At 38.1% G+C, this 18986-nt stretch overlaps 1 protein-coding gene across 1 annotated transcript; it reads left to right on the top strand.

Moving 5' to 3' along the window:
• The first annotated feature begins 3324 nt into the window (after window positions 1–3324).
• On the top strand, window positions 3325–18155 carry LOC115219241 (cell growth regulator with RING finger domain protein 1). Its single transcript, XM_029789386.2, has 6 exons — window positions 3325–3488; window positions 10860–10990; window positions 13600–13774; window positions 15261–15414; window positions 16374–16481; window positions 17485–18155. Exons 1-6 carry the CDS (start codon window positions 3346–3348, stop codon window positions 18097–18099), a joined length of 1326 nt encoding a protein of 441 aa, XP_029645246.1. The 5' UTR covers window positions 3325–3345; the 3' UTR covers window positions 18100–18155.
• The last annotated feature ends 831 nt before the right edge of the window (window positions 18156–18986 follow it).

Below are 18986 nucleotides of genomic sequence, written 5' to 3'. Positions count from 1 at the left end.
AATATTTAGGGTTATGCATTTGTGCAAAAATGTCCTCCGCTGTAGGGAGTTTGAAATGTTGCCTTTTTATGGCTTTGTTTAGATTCTTGGGGTCTAAACAGAGTCGGAGTTTTCCGTTGGCTTTTTCAACGATGACTAGGGAATTTACCCAGTCTGTAGGTTCACTAACAGGTTTTATGATATCTAATTCTGTCATTCTTTTTAATTCTTTGTTGAGTTTTCTTTTATAGAAAAAGGAACCGATCTTGGTGGATGAATTACAGGAGTTATTTGTGGATCCACTGTGATATGATGTGTTATTGACAAAGTGCCGATTTCTCCGAAACAGTCTTCATATTTTTCTAATGTCGTTTGTGTTCGACGAATTTATTTTTGAAATTCTCTGAATCAGGTTCAGATCTTTAGCTGTCTTTGCATCTATAACTGCGTGCGAGTTTGTTTTTGCAACTATGAATTTTATTTGCTTTGATAATTCTTTGTATTTAATAACTGCTGTGCATTTTCCTAGCACTTTTATAGCTGTGTTATTATAAGCTGATAATCGAGTTGAAGTTTTTTGCAGTTGTGGTTTTGGAATTATATTTCTATATTCTCTGAATGGCAGTACGGTTACGTCTGCTCCTGTATCTTTTGAATGTTACATTCGAGTTGTTCACTTTTAGTTCGACCATCCAAATGTCTTTTGGAGTCTTGAACTTTTCGATTTTGTGCACGCGGGAATTATTTGCAGTGATCATTTCGAGTGCATGTGTATCGTCATCTGATTCATCGTCGGTATGTATCTCTACTTTATGTACAAATTTTCTTGATTTGCACATTTTTGCATAGTGTCCTTGTTTCTTGCATTTTTCACATGTCTTGTGAAATGCTGGGCATTTATTTCTTTTGTGATTATAACCACAATAGTGACAGTTAGTGACGTAGTGTTGACTTGGCGCTTGAAACTTCGCGGGCTTTCTGTCACTTCCGCCTTGTTCGTTTTGATGTCTGTATTGCATATGGCGGGTTATTTGAGTTTTGGCGCCTTTTCTGTCGTGTTGACTATATACCCTCGAGATTTCGTTATCTCTTGTTTCGGATGTGGCATTTAGCATCCTTGATTGGAGTCGTGTTTGCTCTGCACTCTGACCTGCTTGAATTGTTTTTTGTAGGTCTAAATTTGGTTCTCTCAATAATCTTTCTCTTAATCTCATGTCTCTGATTCCACATATCAGAATATCTTTGGTGAGACTGTCTGTGAGGTTGCCGAATTCGCACTGTTGTGCCTTTTGGCGCAACTCTACTACGTACTCATCGAATTTTTGATGTTCCGCTTGTCCACATGTGAAGAATTTGTGTCTTAGGAAAGTTATGTTTTTCCTGGGTTCACAATATGCATCGAATTTTTCGATTACTGTCTGAAGGTTCATTTCTTCGTCGGGTGAATCGAAATCCAGTGTGGAATGGATATATCGGCCTTTAGAACCGATGCAAGTTAAAAACATTGAAGTTTTTACTTTGTCTGGCTTCATGTCACTTTCTGTTGCTATCAAAAAGAGATTGAATTCTTTTTTCCACTTTTTCCATGCTGCGGCTAGATTTTCCTGATTAAAGTCTAGGTCTTTTGGATGCGGTAATTTTCCATTTCGTCTTTGAAGTATGATTTCAACTTCTTTTTTCCTTTGGTTTCTGTATTTTTGGTTCTTTTAGTATTCTGACACCATGTTGTTGTTATATATATATAATGTATTGAGTATTAAAGGAAGTAGTGAGTACTTAGTATGAAAGATTAAGAAAATGAGAGAGACTGAAACAACGTGTTAACGATACAAGATACTTTATTCGACTGCCGTTGTTGTACAAGTTAATTGTTTTGGCGGGAAACAAAGTGAAAGTCCTTTTATCAAGGGAGACAATGGGCGACGTTGATTGTTCATGTTTGTTGTGATGATTATATAACACCCTTGAGGCCTGCGGCATTTCAGTCCATGACTGGGAATCACTTGCCTCTGACCGCGGCGCCTGGCGTCCAGCTGTCCAAAAGGGTGTTAGGCTGTTCGAGGAAAAACGCCTCAAGAGCCTGGATCAGAAGCGACAAGCCCGAAAAGAGAGGATCCCCAACCCTACTTCTGCTGTCACGTGCCCAACATGTGGCCGCGTCTGCGCGTCCGCCTTTGGGTTCCATTCCCATCTCCGCGTCACTGTCAAACCCCGACAGACTTCCATATTATTATGAATCCAGAACCAGTAATCCATGTGAAGGTGAAAGTAATAGTGGTCGCGAGGGTCTCTTAAAACAAATGATTCCACACAAGTAATAGCGTGACTTCTTAAAAAAAAAGAAGCTGTGTTTGCATGGATGGGCAAGCTCACATAGAAATACCGAAATGCTTAGCGGTATTTCGTCTGCCGCTACGTTCTGAGTTCAAACCCCGCCGAGGTCGACTTTGCCTTTCATCCTTTCGGGGTCGATAAATTAAGTACCAGTTACGCACTGAGGTCAACGTAATCGACTTAATCCGTTTGTCTGTCCTTGTTTGTCCCCTCTGTGTTTAGCCCCTTGTGGGTAGTAAAGAAACAGATATATATACAACATTCGTTATATATGCCTAAACTATATATAACAAGCGTTATAACACTTGCAATCGTACAATTTCCCGCTCCAAACACGAATCTTTAAACCAGTGTCGGTGGATTCTTCACCAGCTCCAGATGTTGTTTATTCAGCTGTTCGATCAAGTGAATTCCTACTTATAAAATTAAAGTGCGAGTGGCTGGGTATTTCATAGACGTGTGTATCTTTAACGTAATTGTGTCACGTTGACTTACGTCAAATTAGAGTGATGGAATATGACAACTGCATCCTTCAAAACTTCCATGCTTTCTGAGATTCGCCAACACTACACCTGATTTTCTCCCCTCCACACACACGCAAGCATGTATCTGACTCATACATTGTTTGCTTTCCTGACATTTGTACATTACTGCATATACTCTATACGCACTTTCTGACAAGTTGTGGTGTACCTGAGCACTGTATACAATAATTTCATTATTATTATTATAAGAGTGAATCTTTGAAGTGTAGGAAAAAAAATCGAGTGAGAGAGAACCACTTTACTTGCACTATATCGACTAGACCTCGAAAGAATAAAACGCAAAGTTAACCTGGATGGTATTTGAACTCTGACAGCAGAGATCCACAACGACTCACGTAAGATATTTTATTCGACGTTCTTATGAATAGTTCCCACTTGGCCGCTTTATTAATGACATAATTCTTTTATTTCTGTTCTGAAACTAAATAAATTCCTAAATTCTGGTATCATCAAGGTAGATAACTCCAACCGACCCATTGCTACAGCAATGGCGTCTTCCGCCGAGTTGAACCCGAGCAACACTGGTCAGGACTTCAGCGCCAGTCTTTTGGTTTTAGCCAACTATTCCAACTTCTATTCGGTTATAACAGTCCTTGTTTGCTTTATTATTACAGTTGTCTTCATACTCAGGTAATTCTATACACTCTTTCCAAGACATTGTAGTTTATTGCCAAGATCTGTCAATATTTACTAATCCGATGCAATTCTGTTCATTCCATTAATATTTTTTCTTTCCTTAAAAGAAAGAAAATATATATCTGGTAATCTGACACTAAATGAAAACTTGTTAGTATAACTGGCATCAAACCGAAACATTGTCAATTTGGATTGTTTTAAGAAAATACCATCAGACGTAATACAACAACAACAATACGTCGGGTTCGTTGCTCTGTTTCGTCTCCCAACCGAAGCAAAATCACTTTTCCGCTGTCTTTGAGAAATATATGAACATTAGACCAAATAATTTATCATTTTAATGAATGTTAGGGGTTCTTGCCTCAGAAAAAAAAAAAAGAGAATACAAAAATCGTACGCTATTGGCATAGGGTGTGTCTAAAAATACTTCATCAGATGAGCTCAGAAGATCCGGGATCGGAACAGAAGGAAAAATCGACCGAGAAATTGGGAAAATGAAATTTAATGAAATAATTATTAATATTTTACCTTTCATCTTTTCGGGGTCGATAAATAAAGTACCTGTGAAACATTAGAGTCGATGTAATCGATTAGTACCCTTCCCCAAGATTTCAGGCCTTGTGTGTGTCTTTAGTAGAAAGGATTATTCTTATTCTTCTTCTTATTATTATTATTGGCAGAATCGTTAGCAACCCTGGTAAAATGTTGAGCGACATTACATTCTGAATTCAAATTCCGTCGAGGTCGACTTTACCGTTCATCCTTTCGGGGTCGATAAAATAAGTACGAGTTGAGCGTTGGGTTCAATGAAATCGACTTACCCATTCCCTGAAATTGCTGGCCTTGTGCTAAAATTTGAAATTATTATTATTATTAAGTGAGAGAGTAGTACATGCCATCAAAGTGATACTGGGGTAAAATATACGAAGCCCAGCATACCCATCATGACTACCCGTCTGGTAAGGGTACACCAAGCACATGCATCATGACCATATGTGTGCGACATAGTGATCTCATATCAAGATAAACAGCACATGACTTTGCAGGTGGGGCCCAGTTAGAATTTTCAGGTTGAGTAGCCCATCCCACTCAAAAGGTTCCTGAATAAAGGTTGTTTAAGGATGTTAAATGAAACACCTATGTTTCCAGAGGTGGATTATTCAAACTCCAAAGAATTCCTCTCAACACATGGCTACAATACTCCCCCACTACTTCTGCTTGTGATCAGAGATGCACATATCGTCAGCCACTAAGGGACATGCTTAATTGGTTAAGGTCAAGCAAATCTGTGGTATTGAACAGAATATTTGCTGTAGATTATTGTTATTATGTGTCTTCAAATAATTACAACTCAGTAATTATCACTATTAACTTTATGAATTGTTTTCAATATATATGACAGATGAATTAATTTTTCTAAGTGGTTTCTTCTGAAGTGATTGTGTAAATATTTATTAAACCATTTTGAAAAATAATCAACATAGGTGCAGGCATGGCTGTGTGGTAAGAAGCTTGTTTCCCAACCAAATGATTCTGGGTTCAGTCCCACTGTGTGGCACCTTGGGCAAGTGTCTTCTACTCTAGCCTAAGGCCAACCAAATCCTTGTCAGTGGATTTTGTAGGCGGAAACTAAAAAAAGCCCATCGTATATATATATATATGTGTGTGTGTGTGTGTGTATATTTGTGTGTATGCATCACCCCATTGCTTGATAACCGATGTTGGTGTGTTTACATCCCTATAACATAGCAGTTTGGCAGAAGAGGCTGATAAAATAAGTACCAGGCTTTAAACCCATCGGTCGATTTCTTTGACTAAAAGGCAGTGCTCCAGCGTGGTCCCAGTCAAATGACCGAAACAAGCCAGTAAAAGAATAAAAGAATTGATCAATTATTATTAATTGAATAAACAATGTTAAACTATATTAAACTATATGTTAAACTATATTAAACTATATACAGCGGTGGTGCCCCAGCATGGCCGCGGCCTTCGGGCTAAAACATTTTTAAGGATTTAAGGATTATATTGTTAACTGAAGAAATTTGATTACACTGAATTTTTAAACTTTAACTGATTAACATAACCAACAGTCATTAAACTACAGTAATTGTTACCTAATTAAATAAACATCATTTGTGTTAATTGTGTCAGTTCATCTTTTGTAACCAATAATTAACTCAGGATGTTTCTTGGCTGATTCTATCACTTTTCATTATTTATCCCCTCCTTTGCCTTCACTCTGATTCCTCTTGGGATCTCAGTATTATACTAGTCCTCCGTACCTCTTCTGTAACAGGTGATTTGTATACACAGAAGGAAGTTTCTTGCATAGCATAAAATAAATATCTTTGAATAGACCAGGTTGAGGAAGGATTGAACTTACGTCTCTTACTGGCTGAGTATTTCGGTTTTGTTGATACAACTCTTTCTGCACCTCCGTTTCCTTTGCTTCTTATGATGCAATTTAGACACCTGCTACTGGTAGTATGTATACAGGGTGACTGGTATTTGAGAACATATTTGATAATTTAATAAAACAACTCTTGTTTGGCAAAAAACCAAATGCATTTTAGCAAAAGTTTGTGTACATTATCTTCATAAGCTTTCTTATGAGATTATTCTATGACTCCACCTTCAGCTTCAATGACTCTATCAATGTGGGACCAGAATCATTGATATGTCAGCACTAAACGGTCCTTATCTGGACATTACCAGGAGAATGGCAGCCTTCAATGAAACTATGGTACTGTGAGGATGTTGATTAGTCTCCCTTTCAACAACGCTGCCAACATCAGGATACATGAGATTGAAATTGAGTGAGTTTGGAAGCTACAGATTACTTTGGCTTCTGAAGAGGTTCTGAGTCTTGTTGAAATATTTTCCACTTCATACTTTATATATTCAGGGCTGAACTCTCTTCAGCACTTCAACATATCCAGCAACATAAATTCTAAAACTGTAGATGTGAGGTGACATGACACGACCTTCACCACACTCAAAACCACCACATAGTTCCTGGAAACTTAGTGTGTATCATTCTGGAGACATCAGAAGGATCTGTACATAACCATATGTTATTTCCCCTGTTAGACTTTTGGTCTTGGTCAAAGTTTTCCTCATCAGAGTAAAACCAAAGCATGCCATGTTTATGAGGGTTTTTAACCTTGTGAAGTAACCATGTGGCATGGCTTGAATAGTTCTCCTGTGTCTATGCAGACATGAATTGGCCTTTCTTCAGTACATACAGCTTGTATTGCACGTCCTGAAGTTCTTTGGTGATGGCCCTCTTTGACTTCCCAGGATCATCATCAATAATGGTTTGGACCCATTGGTTGAATTGGGGTGTCCTTATAGTATCCAAACATTTAGAATGTTCTTTCTTTTTGATACAGTTAAAACATTCATATGGGGACATTTAACAGTTTATACAATAGACACACATGTTTGGTCGGTTTGGCCTCCATTGTTGTTGCTGCTGCTTAACAGAACTGGTGTTGTGCACTGTTTCATTACATTTTCTGTAAAGCCACAACTTGTGGTCAAGGATGGGAAGTATTTTCTATCTTGTGTACCAAAGTAATTTCTGCCCTTCATATCTGTTCTTACTTTGGGATCTTTTCAGTTTGAACGGCAGTTTTTTCTAGCGGTGTCATATGAAATTGTCACCCATAATTATGACCCTAGTATCGATCTATTGCATTTCAATCTGTTTTAGGGTTAGGGGTGGGGGAAGGGTATCTTTTTTTCTTCACAAATGTAAATAAACCCAATCTGTTTCTTAAACGAAGGACATATTCATACGGCACAGAATGTTATTTACCTCAAAAACAACAAATATCTTACAAACTATAGAATTTTCTCAATAAAGCCAAGAGAAAAAGATGTTTTATAAACACATTCTACCAGTATATGAAGTTTAAAATTTTTTAATTATCTAGAAATTATGTTAAAAACTGCCGTTCAAACCGAAAAAAATCCCTTTTTATTGAGGACTTTCCTGATACTTCTTTCAGAACCTATCAAACATGTTTTCTGCACTGCACCTACTCAAAGGTTAAGATAGTTTTCCAAAGTGTGTTCTCAAATTTTTTGTCACTGTTTCCAAGAACCCAGTAATAATCAACAATAAAATGGTTTTATTAACTTCTCTGCCCCAGCACTTGAGGATTCCAGACTTCAAGCTGGTAAATTATTCTATTTTTTTCTTTTTCCTTTCACTCCAGGAACGATTGCTCCCTTTGCCATCTGCAATCTTTTCAGCTCTTTGGTTAGGTCCTGATATTTCTCAGAGTTTTCAATTTTGCTGGTATCCACTCTTTTATTATTTGGAATTGCAGAGTCTATGATTTTTATAATGGTTGTTTATTTTGTTCCTGATTATCAAATCTGATCTTCTTGCCTCAATAGCAGGGTCAGTCTTTATGGGGAAATCCCATTAAGTCCTCTTATAACACTAACATGATTTTTGTCCTTGGACAGCAACCATTACTTCCTGTTTGCTTAATCCTAGAAAGTATGAAAAATGGCTAATATTTCCTTCAGACTTTGCTTTTGTCACATTTATTCAAACCCCAAAGAATCTCTCTCCTCAATGCATGGTTATGATGCTCCCACCCACTACTCCTGCTCATAATTACAGATGCACACATTGTCAGCCACAAAGAGACAAGCTCAAGTGGTTAAGGTCAAGCAACTGACAAACAAATCTGTGGTTATTGAACAGAATATTTGCTATAACAAAAGTTCTAGAAAATTCTGCTTCAGCAACTCAGTACTGAATCTGTCAGAAATGTAATGGAAAATAGGTCAGTTTCAAAACATTGATATCCTAGTCACAGAAGCAAAATTTGAAAGGAACAGTAGCCATTTCCTTTGATTTCCTGATAGAAGCAAATAGGAAATAACACTTACAAACAAAAGACAGAAAAAAACCAAAACTTGGTAACACAGAGTAATCGTTCCCAATCCTAGTCTCCGACTTGGCTAACTTTCTCATACAATCTTTTTACTCTCACCCCTGCATTAATATTTATTTATTTTTCGTTTTGCTAGCCTTTTTGCTCTTGCTTAGACCATGCTTTATACTTTTGTCCTTTCCCCACACATCCTGTGTTTGCTCTGAATGAGTTTTATCACTCTTGGTCTTAATTATTATTATTATTATCGTTATTACTAGGTGGTGAGCTGGTGGAATTGTTAGCAGCATTTTATCTGTTCTGAGTTCAAATTCTGCCAAGTTTGGTTTTGCTTTTCATCCTTTTTTTTTGGGTGTGTGTGTGTGGGGGGGTCAATAAAATAAGAACCAGCTGAGCACTGGGGTTGATTAGATCGACTTACCCCCCTCCTCCTGCTGAATTTGCTGGTCTTGTGTGTTAAAATTCGAAACCGTTGTTGTTGTTTTTGATGTTGCTGCTGTTATTGTCTCTGCCAAGCATTTTGCCCATCTTTGTGTCCTGAGTTCAAATGTTGCCAGGGTTGACTCTGTCTTTCATCTTTCGTCTTTCATCTTTTTCATGTTGATAAAAAAGATAAAAGTACCAGGGATATTTTCGGTTTGAACGGCCGTTTTTTTCTAGCGGTGTCATATGAAATTGTCACCCATAATTATGATCCTAGAATCAATCTATTGCATTTCAATCTCTTTTAGGGTTAGGGGTGGGGGAAGGGTATCTTTTTTTCTTCACAAATATAAATAAACCCAATCTGTTTCTTAAACGAGGGACATATTCATACGGCACAGAATGTTTTTTAACTCAATAGATGTCACTGATTGGTTGAAATTGCAGAAATTGAAGAAAAAAAAAACAGCAAATATCTTACAAGTATAGAATTTTCTCAATAAAGCCAAGAGAAAAAGATGTTTTATAAACACATTCTACCAGTATACGAAGTTTAAAATTTTTTAGTTACTTAGAAATTATGTTAAAAACTGCTGTTCAAACTGAAAAGATCCAAGTACCAGTAGAATACTGGGGTCAGTGTAATCCACTTTCTCCCTCTTGCAAACCTTGCTTACCTTGTGTCAGAATTTGAAGCCAATATTTGTTGTTTGTGGAAGGTTTCAATGATAAGCACAGCAACAGCAGCAGAGGTGGCCATGGAATGGTCACAGGCTGGCAGAATTGTTAGACCCTTGGACCAAATACCTTGCAACATTCTTTTTCGTGCTTTGTTTTGTATTTCTTTCCATTCTTCTCGTAATTGTCTTCCAAAGAAACAATTTTCAGTTTGCAAAAGGGTGTCTACTTTTAAAAGCGAAACCATTGAACCCCTCAACTACTACTTAATTAATTCAGAATTGTGTACAAATTATTCTAATATTTTGGGACATATCAAACAAAAATGTTATGGGTTGCAGGAGATTTTAAAACAAGAGAACAAGTGGAGGAATTTGAATTTTGATTCTTCATATTCTTGGATATAAAATAGTTTGCTCTTTGTCAAATTTCATTTTGGTTAGTTTTAGGTATGGCTGTGTGCTAAAAAATTTGCTTCTCATCTAGATGGCCCCAGGTTCAGTCCCACTTACCCACAGTAAGTGTTTTCTATTATAGCTTTGGGCTGGCCAAAACCTTGGGAGTGGATTTGGTAAGTGGAAACTGAAAGAAGCCCTTCATAGATGTATGTGTGTCTTTGTGTCTGTGTTGTCCCTCATTGGTGTTGGTTTGTCTACATCCCTGTAACTTAGCAGTTTAGCAAAAAGAGATTGTTAGAACAAGTACCAGGCTTGTAAAAAAATAAACAATTACTGGAGTTAATTTGTTCAACTGAATTTCCTCAAGGCAGTGCTCCAGCATGGCCTAATCTAATGACTAGAACTAATCATTTGGCAAAATATGTCCAATTACTTTGAGTTTAGATATTATGGACCAATGTTTTAGTGTTTGGTGTTAAGAATTGAAATGTTTTCTGTTTGTTAATCTGACTGCGGAATTGGTAAGGTGAGCTGGGTTTGAGAAAATAGAATTTCTCTCTGATTATTTAGATTATAAATTGAATTGTTACAATATTTTATCTACAAAAGCCGTTCAGTTCACTTCAACATTTAAGTTTAATTTGTCAAAATATTTTCGTCGCTTTAAGACCGCGACCTGTTCACTGACAAAAATCCGTGCTGCAAAAATCTGACAAAAATCCGAGATGCAGCACGGATTTTTGTCAGTGTACAGGTCGCGGTCTTAAAGCGACGAAAATATTTTGACAAATTAAACTTAAATGTTGAAGTGAATCGAACGGCGATTGTGTGTTTCTTAAATGGCTTACAAACACCTTCCACGCTGCAATTGTTTTCGTTTCAGCACACAATCTCAGATCAAATCACTTGCTATGCAAGTACATCTCCGTAATATTTTACCTACTTTTTAGGTTAAATGGAGATCATATTGCATTCAGCTCATCGGTTGTTGTGAAACATGTTATTCCTGAGCAGCGAATGGTTGGAATCCAAACCCCTTTCTCGCTACAGATGGACCCTACAAAGAATAGCTCCTTACTGTGTAAGTACATCTTTCTTCTATTTCTATTGATTTTTAAAAATAAAAATTGCACTTAGGAACTTGTCATGCTAATTGAAGCTAATTCACCAAGGATTGGTTCTCAACCCCCCTCTTGTTCTTCATAGTCCTCCAGACCATAACAGAATTTAAGACTAGCTGCACTTGGGAGTTCCTTTGTTTGTATAGCTGAATCACTACCAGGACTAGACAAGAAATTTCATGTGCAAGCAAGGTCTGGAATCAAAGGGCCTTAGAGTTAATTAAGCAAAGACCAAAGTCTTTGTAACTAGGAAGACAAATCACTGATCCCTTCAGGGAGATGGCCCTTCTCAATTTTTAGAAAAGGTGTTAGTAGAAACTCCATGAGATGTACTCCATGTAAGCTATGGACACATAAAAAGATGCATCAGTATCAGAGGAAGGTTAACCCTTTCGTTACCAACGCGGCTGAAACTGGCTCTGGTTCTGAGTACAAATGTCTTGTTTTCATAAGTTTTGAATTAAAATCTTCCACCAAACCTTAGTCACAATTTATGTTCCTAACATTAGCTTAATGATAACTAAGTTATTTTACTAAATTCTTTGTTATATTTAAAGTAATTGAAAGAAACACAGAGCATCTCAAAATAGATACAGTAATGAAAGGGTTAACCGAGAAAGTAGTGTTTGTGTGTGGCAGATGTACAGGTACAATAAATGCTAGAAATGTACAGAAAATAGACTTTATCAAATGACTGGGGGGATAATTAGAAGTAGTAGACAGCTTCTGTTACCTTGGTGACCAAGTCAGCAGTGGAGGAGGATGCTCTGAGAGTGTAGCTACTAGAATAAGAATGGGGTGGGCAAAGTTCAGAGAGCTTTTACTTTTGTTGGTAACAAAGGACCACTTCCTCAGAGTGAAAGGCAGATTGTGTGATGCCTGTGCACCAACAACCGTGGTACATAACAGTGAAATATGGGCTACATGCTAATATGCTAATATGCTACACTGGACACACAGTATCAGTGTGCACGTGTGGCAGAGTGTAAGTGTGTTAAGAGAAGAACTGGGTATAAGAGGCAGTAGATGTAGTGTGCAAGAAAGAAGACTGCGCTGCTATGGTCATGTGAAGCATATGGATGAGGAAGTGCTGATCTCTAAGTGTGGAGGGAATCTGTGGAAGTGGTAGTCTCAGGAAGCCATGGGATGATGTGGTGAAGCCTGATCTTCAGTTGTTGAACCTCACAAAGGCAAATGACTGAGACTTTTGGCAATTTGCTTGAGAAGACATGTGAAGCTCAGAGAAATCCTAGCTGTGGCCAGTGTTGGTGGCCTGTAAAAGGCATCAAGTATATACTCTGTGGAGTGGTGGCCATTAGGAAGGGCATCCAGCCATAGAAACCAGGCCAAAACAGATGACTGGAGCCTGGCACAGTTCTCTGGCTTACCAGCTCCAGTCAAACTGTCTAACCCAGAATGGAATATGGACACTAAGTGATGATGATGATGATGATTACAACAATTTCTTTCATCTCAGATCTGCTTGATGTCTGTTCTGTTTTGACTCTTATCTTGCCTCACTCTGTGTTTCTGGTGACTCTTATCTGACTTTAATCTCTGCTCCTTCTCTGACTAATCCAGTTCATCCTCATCATCATCACTTTTACTGGTTGAAACTTTTTGGGGTTGATTTTCTGTGGTTGGATGCGGTGCCGTGGCCAACTCCTGTTCTTTCTTTCAAAATCAATGAAGTCCCTTGAACAACAGACTTTTCTGAAGAATGTTAAGAATGATGCTGATTTTGCTGAAACAGTGTCATTGAAGATCTGTAGAATATTTGAGAGAAAGAGAGAGAGAGAGAGAGAGAGAGATAGAGTGTGTGTGTGTGTGTGTGCCATCAGCACCAAAACGCCAGAACAAGTTATGTGTCCCAATGGCCAGTACCAAATTATCAGAATTGTCTTCAGAATTCTCACCACACTGTAATCTCTAGATATATAAACGGCAAAGTGTCTGTGTGTGTGTCCTTTATACAGATCCACAATTTTTCAGTTAGAGGGCTTGCACTTTCTATGGTCATTCAAAACTGTCCAAGGGTGGTCGTGCACATCTTTACATTTCCCCAGTCATTAAAAAATCAATAGAAGTGACTTTTTTGTGAATTTTCTATCCAAAGCCCAATCAAAATGCCCGAAACTTGATATGTCAATTGAATGCCAGCTAGCTGTATGTGATTGGTCGGAGATTTGGACAGTACTCGCGTGTATGTGCACACGCACGCAGCTGTATATGCATGCACTAGCACTATGACCCAGCATTGCCAGGTCATAGCGCTAGTATTGGATATTTGATACAAACTATTCTTACAAAACACTTTCACTGCCCTACATTATAAAGACACCAATAACGGTGCTGGTATGTGGCCAACAGATCTAGAAATAGCTGCCAAATAACCCTCATTGTCTACCTTTAAGTGTTTATAAAAAAAGAGAGACACAATGGACTGTATAGTCATTGATATACCTGGATTATAGATGTGAAGGTCATGGTTGGAGCATTGAGGAAAGTTATACTAGCTGAAAGATGACAACAATAGACAGAATTATGTATTTTTCCTTCTCTATTTCAGCTGGTTTACATTGCGTGGTTTCAAGTTTGGTGGCAAGTCGTCTGTACAGCTTCTGGGGTGTGAACATCCAGGCTCTTTACCAAGAGTTCCAGTTACCATGGCAACAACTCCAGGAGCACATACACTCCGATAATTTCCTTACGGGTTCATATGTTTGCAAAGATGAACCACTCGTGTATCCTTTTTAGTACATTATTATCTATGTTGAGAGAGAGAGAGACACACACACACACAAAGTAATATAATCATTATGAAGCCAAAACCCCGCTATGTATGAGATAGAGCCAAGTAATAAACTAAAGATTGGATAAAGAGAGCTGGGTGGTAGATGATGTGTGTGTGTGTGTGTGTGTGTGTGTGTGTGTGTGTGTGTACAAATTATAGCAAGGAACACAACCAGTTTCGGATGGCGTCTCAGTAATCGGATTAACCGAGTTATGTCCCTTGGAATAACTTTTACGTCCCCTGACACAGTTCTTTCCCTATTGATATCTTCTAGACAGATTGTTGGTGATATTGCTATGTGGCTATATCTCTGTATCCTTCTTTATATGATGATACTTCTTTCTGATAATATTTCTATATTTGGATATCTCTATGTGGCTATATATCTGTATATGGTGAAGGCGGCGAGCTGGCAGAAGCGTTAGCACACCAGGCGAAATACGTAGTCGTATTTCGTCTGCCGTTACGTTCTGAGTTCAAATTCCGCTGAGGTCGACTTTGCCTTTCATCCTTTCGGGGTCGATAAATTAAGTACCAGTTACGCACTGGGGTCAATGTAATCGGCTTAATCCGTTTGTCTGTCCTTGTTTGTCTCCTCTGTGTTTAGCCCCTTGTGGGTAGTAAAGAAATATATATATCTGTATATGGTGAGAATGGGTGCTGGAAACTTGGTGGAGAGTGACATCTGCTATGAATTAGCTTCAAATGTTAAACAATGATTTCATTCTTCTTCTCTGTCCTCTAAATTTGCTAAAATTTGTGGTTTGTAGAAGGTTTGAGTGAGAAGCAATGAGTAGAGTGGACCTTATCAAAGTTACGCTTTCCTATTGAGGTGAATTTGTATTTTATGTCTTATGTAACTCTGAGCACCTTTTCAAACTCCACCTGTCTAACACCCGTGGACATGTTTACAAAGTCAGAAAACTGCACACCTCCTTCCATTACTTTCGGAAACATTTTTTCACGCCAAGAGTTGCTGAAGCATGGAACAAACTGCCGGCATCAGTTGTTGGTTGTCGGAGCACTGCATCCTTCAAAACTACCATGCTTCCTGAGATTCGCCAACACTACACCTGATTTCCTCCCCTTTATACACACGCAAGCATGTATCTGACTCATACACTGTTCACTTCCCAGATATTTGTACATTACTGTATATACTTTATATGCACTTTTTGACAGGTTGTGGTGCACCTGAGCACTGTATACAATAATTTCATTATTATTATTATCATTATGCTCTCTCTCTCTGTAACACACACACACACACACACACACACACACATATACACACACACACACACACACACAGAGTTTACTTTCTACTTTGCATGTGCTCATGTGTGTGTGTGTGGGGGTGTGTGGGTGTTTGTGTGTGAGTGCCTTTAAAACTATTTGCTCAGCAGAATCATTTGATCCTTTGACATTGATTAAAGATTAGACTGTTGCAGTGAGAAGCAGCTTCATTTACCAACACCACAAGCTATGGCAGATGTTTCCATGGCAGCCAACTCCAGGACCATCTACCCTATCGTGCTGTTAAATGTCTCACGCAGTTCCACTCATCCTACTGATGGAAGTGTCCAGGTGGTAAGTTATTTACATTACAATCATGGAAGCAGGATCTGGTTGTTATTTTAAATAATTAGAGAAGCAATCATTTAAAATCATATGTCACCCTTAAACAAAGGGATTTCCATATTAGTATCCAGTGAAAATTAAAAGAAATATAAAAGGAGAAAGGGGCTCTCTACCCCCCTTTTGACCAGGCTCCTGTGGCTTTTATTGGTTTTTCCACGAGTAACCTTTCGAAGTGCCTCCCCCTATTGGGAGTTTTAATTGTTACTTACATTTCGTTGTTATCCTGCTTTTGTACACGGACTTTTTCAAACGGACAAAACCCTTTATAACTTTTGCCCTGTGTTTTGTCCCTTTATGTTTTAATTGATTTTTGTTAAACCTTGTGGCCAATAAACGAACGAATTATTATTATTATTAAGGCGGCAAGCTGGCAAAAATGTTAGCATGTCGGGTGAAATGCTTAGCGATATTTCGTCTACCGTTACATTCTGAGTTCAAATTCCACCGAGGTCAACTTTGCCTTTCGTCCTTTTGGGGTGGATTAAATAAGTACCAGTTACACACTGGGGTCGATATAATTGGCTTAATCCGTTTGTCTGTCCTTGTTTTTCCCCTTTGTGTTTAGCCCCTTGTGGGTAGTATAAAAATAGGTATTTCACTTGTCACTACATTCTGAGTTCAAATTCCACCAAGGTCAACTTTACCTTTCATCCTTTTGGGGTCGATAAACTAAGTACCAGTTATGCACTGGGGTTGATGTAATCGACTGTTGCTTTCCCCAAATTTCAGGCCTTGTACCAGTTCAAAAATATGCATATACAACATTCTCCCTCTTTTTTCATACATACTAACATGTCACTTTCTCCCCCCTCCCCATTGAATATGAAGAACCAAATAATATAGACTACTTTTTCATATATTTCAATGTTCAATAAATATTGGATTGTGTTGTGTGCTTCCTCCACCAGGTGGCGATGCTGAGTGCCATCCATTTAAAGGATTCTGTTTGTAGTATGAACTCCCACATTATCAACCAACACTTGAAAACCTACAATAACCAAATATTCAATCTTCAGGTGAGTCTAAAGTTTCTACCCCACCCCATTATTAGGTTGACTGAAAGAAGGTAGACAAAGGGTGAAGCCATCCCAGAGAGACACAGAAGCGCTCCACATTTTAGAAGTGGGGGAGTTGTGATGTTTATGCTTTTCTCATAAGCATTTGTTACATAAGGGAAGTGATTTCTGTCAGGTTTCAAAACTGTTGTGGTTCCTTGGTTTACTCAAATTTATTTCATATTCATTCTTTTTTTCAAAATTCTGTGTATGTTCCATTTGTTAGAAACATCATTGGTGGTGGTCACTTGGCAAAAGGTTTCAAGAGAAATTATTATTGTTGCCAAACAGTATCAGGACTGTCAGCTTAAACCAATGCCATGACAATGTTGCTGTTTCATGCCTCACAATCTAGCTGGAATTATAATCTCTAATAAACATCTTGTTTCCTGTTGTTTTCAATAGTGATGGCCATTGAGGTTTTTCAGTATTTGAATATCTCATTGAAAACCTTTCCCATACATACACACACACACGTGTGAACGTGTGTGTATATATGGAGACTGAGTTTGTTTGAATTTCTTGTTAGAATACAAAAGAATGTGTTAGTAACAACAAGGTCTTCAAGTGTTACATTAGAGATTCTTGAAAAATTCCATATATTAGTGGCTGCAATTCTTCAGCCTAGTTTGGTTGTTAATTTGTGAATCTCTTCTAACGAACACAAACTTAATGCATTTGCTATTTGTGACTTATTCAACACATTGGCAACCAACAAAGACTACGTCAGACTGCTTAATTCCCGATCATTTCAGAAATTCCAGTTTGATGCGAGTTTGGTCTGGCTTCAGTGTCCATTGAAATGGTCAATAACATGTTTTGGTAATAATCTGGAGTGGGATGAAGTGGAGTGAGAGTGGCAGTGTAACTGGAATGCGAGTGAGTGACAGTATTACTGGAGTGAGAGTTGTTTATATAAAATAAGTATATCTGTGTCTAAACAATTGTATTGTTTTTTTTATAGCCTTTATTTATAGCATCATTGCCTGATGATGAAGGATCCCAGCAAACAACACAAGTACCCTCGTCTACCGTTTCCGCAAAGCAGTCTTCACAGAGTCATTTGACAGAAGATGTTAATACCAGTTCCTCCAATATAACTGAAATGCCTTCTTCATCAGCATCTGGCATGAAAGATGTCACAGCTTCTTCATCTGAAGGGGACTTAGGAACAACAGCAAATGCTGAGCTGCAAGCATCTTCTGCTGTATGCGACAAACCGGTTTCAACAGATTGCAATGCCACGGATTCCGAGAGTTCTACGCAAAACGACTGTATCGTTTGTCAGTGTGAATCTATCAGCATGGCTCTGTTGCCATGTCGACATGCATGCGTGTGCAGGACTTGTTTTAGCAAGCTTGAACGTTGTCCCATGTGTCGTGAATACATACATTCCTACTTCTGTTTAGAAGATCCCGGCTGTTACTCTTCAAACGCAACTTTGTCAACCTCTAGTCCAGTGCCTTACGCTGCAGGCCAAATGCATCGGCCTGCACCTCACATTCCCATGCAGAGACGCACACTAAAACAATGGCTGTTGCATGTGAATAATGTAGTAAATGAGTATTTGGGATTCTGATAAAAATTTGTTGTTTATTGGTTTCACATAAAGAAGACTATTTCTATCTTGAATTACTTTCTTTTCTATTTGATGACTTGCAGACAAAGGAGACTTGAGGTTATTGTTCAAGATACTAATTATTATTATTATTATTATTATTCCTTCCAACACATTTTCCTTCTTTAACCATCTTTTGCTTTCTCTTCATGTATCTCTCTTACATTCTTTCTCTTCTTCTTTCTCTCTCTCCTTTTCTTCCTTTTCATCTTGCCTTAATTTTCTATTTTCTTCTGCTCCTTCTCTTTGTTTCATTGTCCCCCACCGCACCCACCATTTCTCTAAGCTTATCCCATTCTTTCTCTTCTTTCTTGTCATTGTATCTAAATCTTTCCACTTATGATAAAGAAACCGAGGTACTCCCCCCTCCCCTAAAAAATGTGATGTAAGCAGCCGGCTGTTTATAAACAGACCACCAGAAAGATGCTGTGTCAGTGTCTTAAACAACAGTCAGATTGCTTTTAGCCTAGTCTTTCTCCACAATGCAAGATGCTATTTCTTGGTCCATTATTTTAAAGGTTCTTCTGATGTAGTTTTTCATTTGTCTCGATTTTTTTTACAGGTGTATATATATATATATATGTACGTACGTACGTATGTGTGTGTGTGTGTGTGTGTGTGTGTGTGTGTGTGGTGTGTGTGTGTGTGTGTGTGTGTCTTGATCTGAGTTGTATAATTGGTATATAGCGTACATACACACACACACGTGTGAACGTGTGTGTATATATGGAGACTGAGTTTGTTTGAATTTCTTGTTAGAATACAAAAGAATGTGTTAGTAACGACAAGGTCTTCAAGTGTTACATTAGAGATTCTTGAATAATTCCATATATTTCAGATAAGACACT

This window comes from Octopus sinensis, linkage group LG14 (assembly GCF_006345805.1).
Source record: "Octopus sinensis linkage group LG14, ASM634580v1, whole genome shotgun sequence".
Taxonomy (NCBI): domain Eukaryota; kingdom Metazoa; phylum Mollusca; class Cephalopoda; order Octopoda; family Octopodidae; genus Octopus; species Octopus sinensis.
Note: the sequence above shows the minus strand (reverse complement) of the source record. Positions and strands in the feature narration are given on the sequence as shown.

Bases quoted from the DNA above. Each gene is read 5' to 3' on its own strand.
- LOC115219241 (XM_029789386.2), top strand. From the start codon at position 3,346: ATGGCGTCTTCCGCCGAGTTGAACCCGAGCAACACTGGTCAGGACTTC. The intron at 13,775-15,260 runs GTATCCTTTTTA...CATTGATTAAAG, and splicing joins TGCAAAGATGAACCACTCGT to ATTAGACTGTTGCAGTGAGA. The intron at 16,482-17,484 runs GTGAGTCTAAAG...TTTTTTTTATAG, and splicing joins ACCAAATATTCAATCTTCAG to CCTTTATTTATAGCATCATT.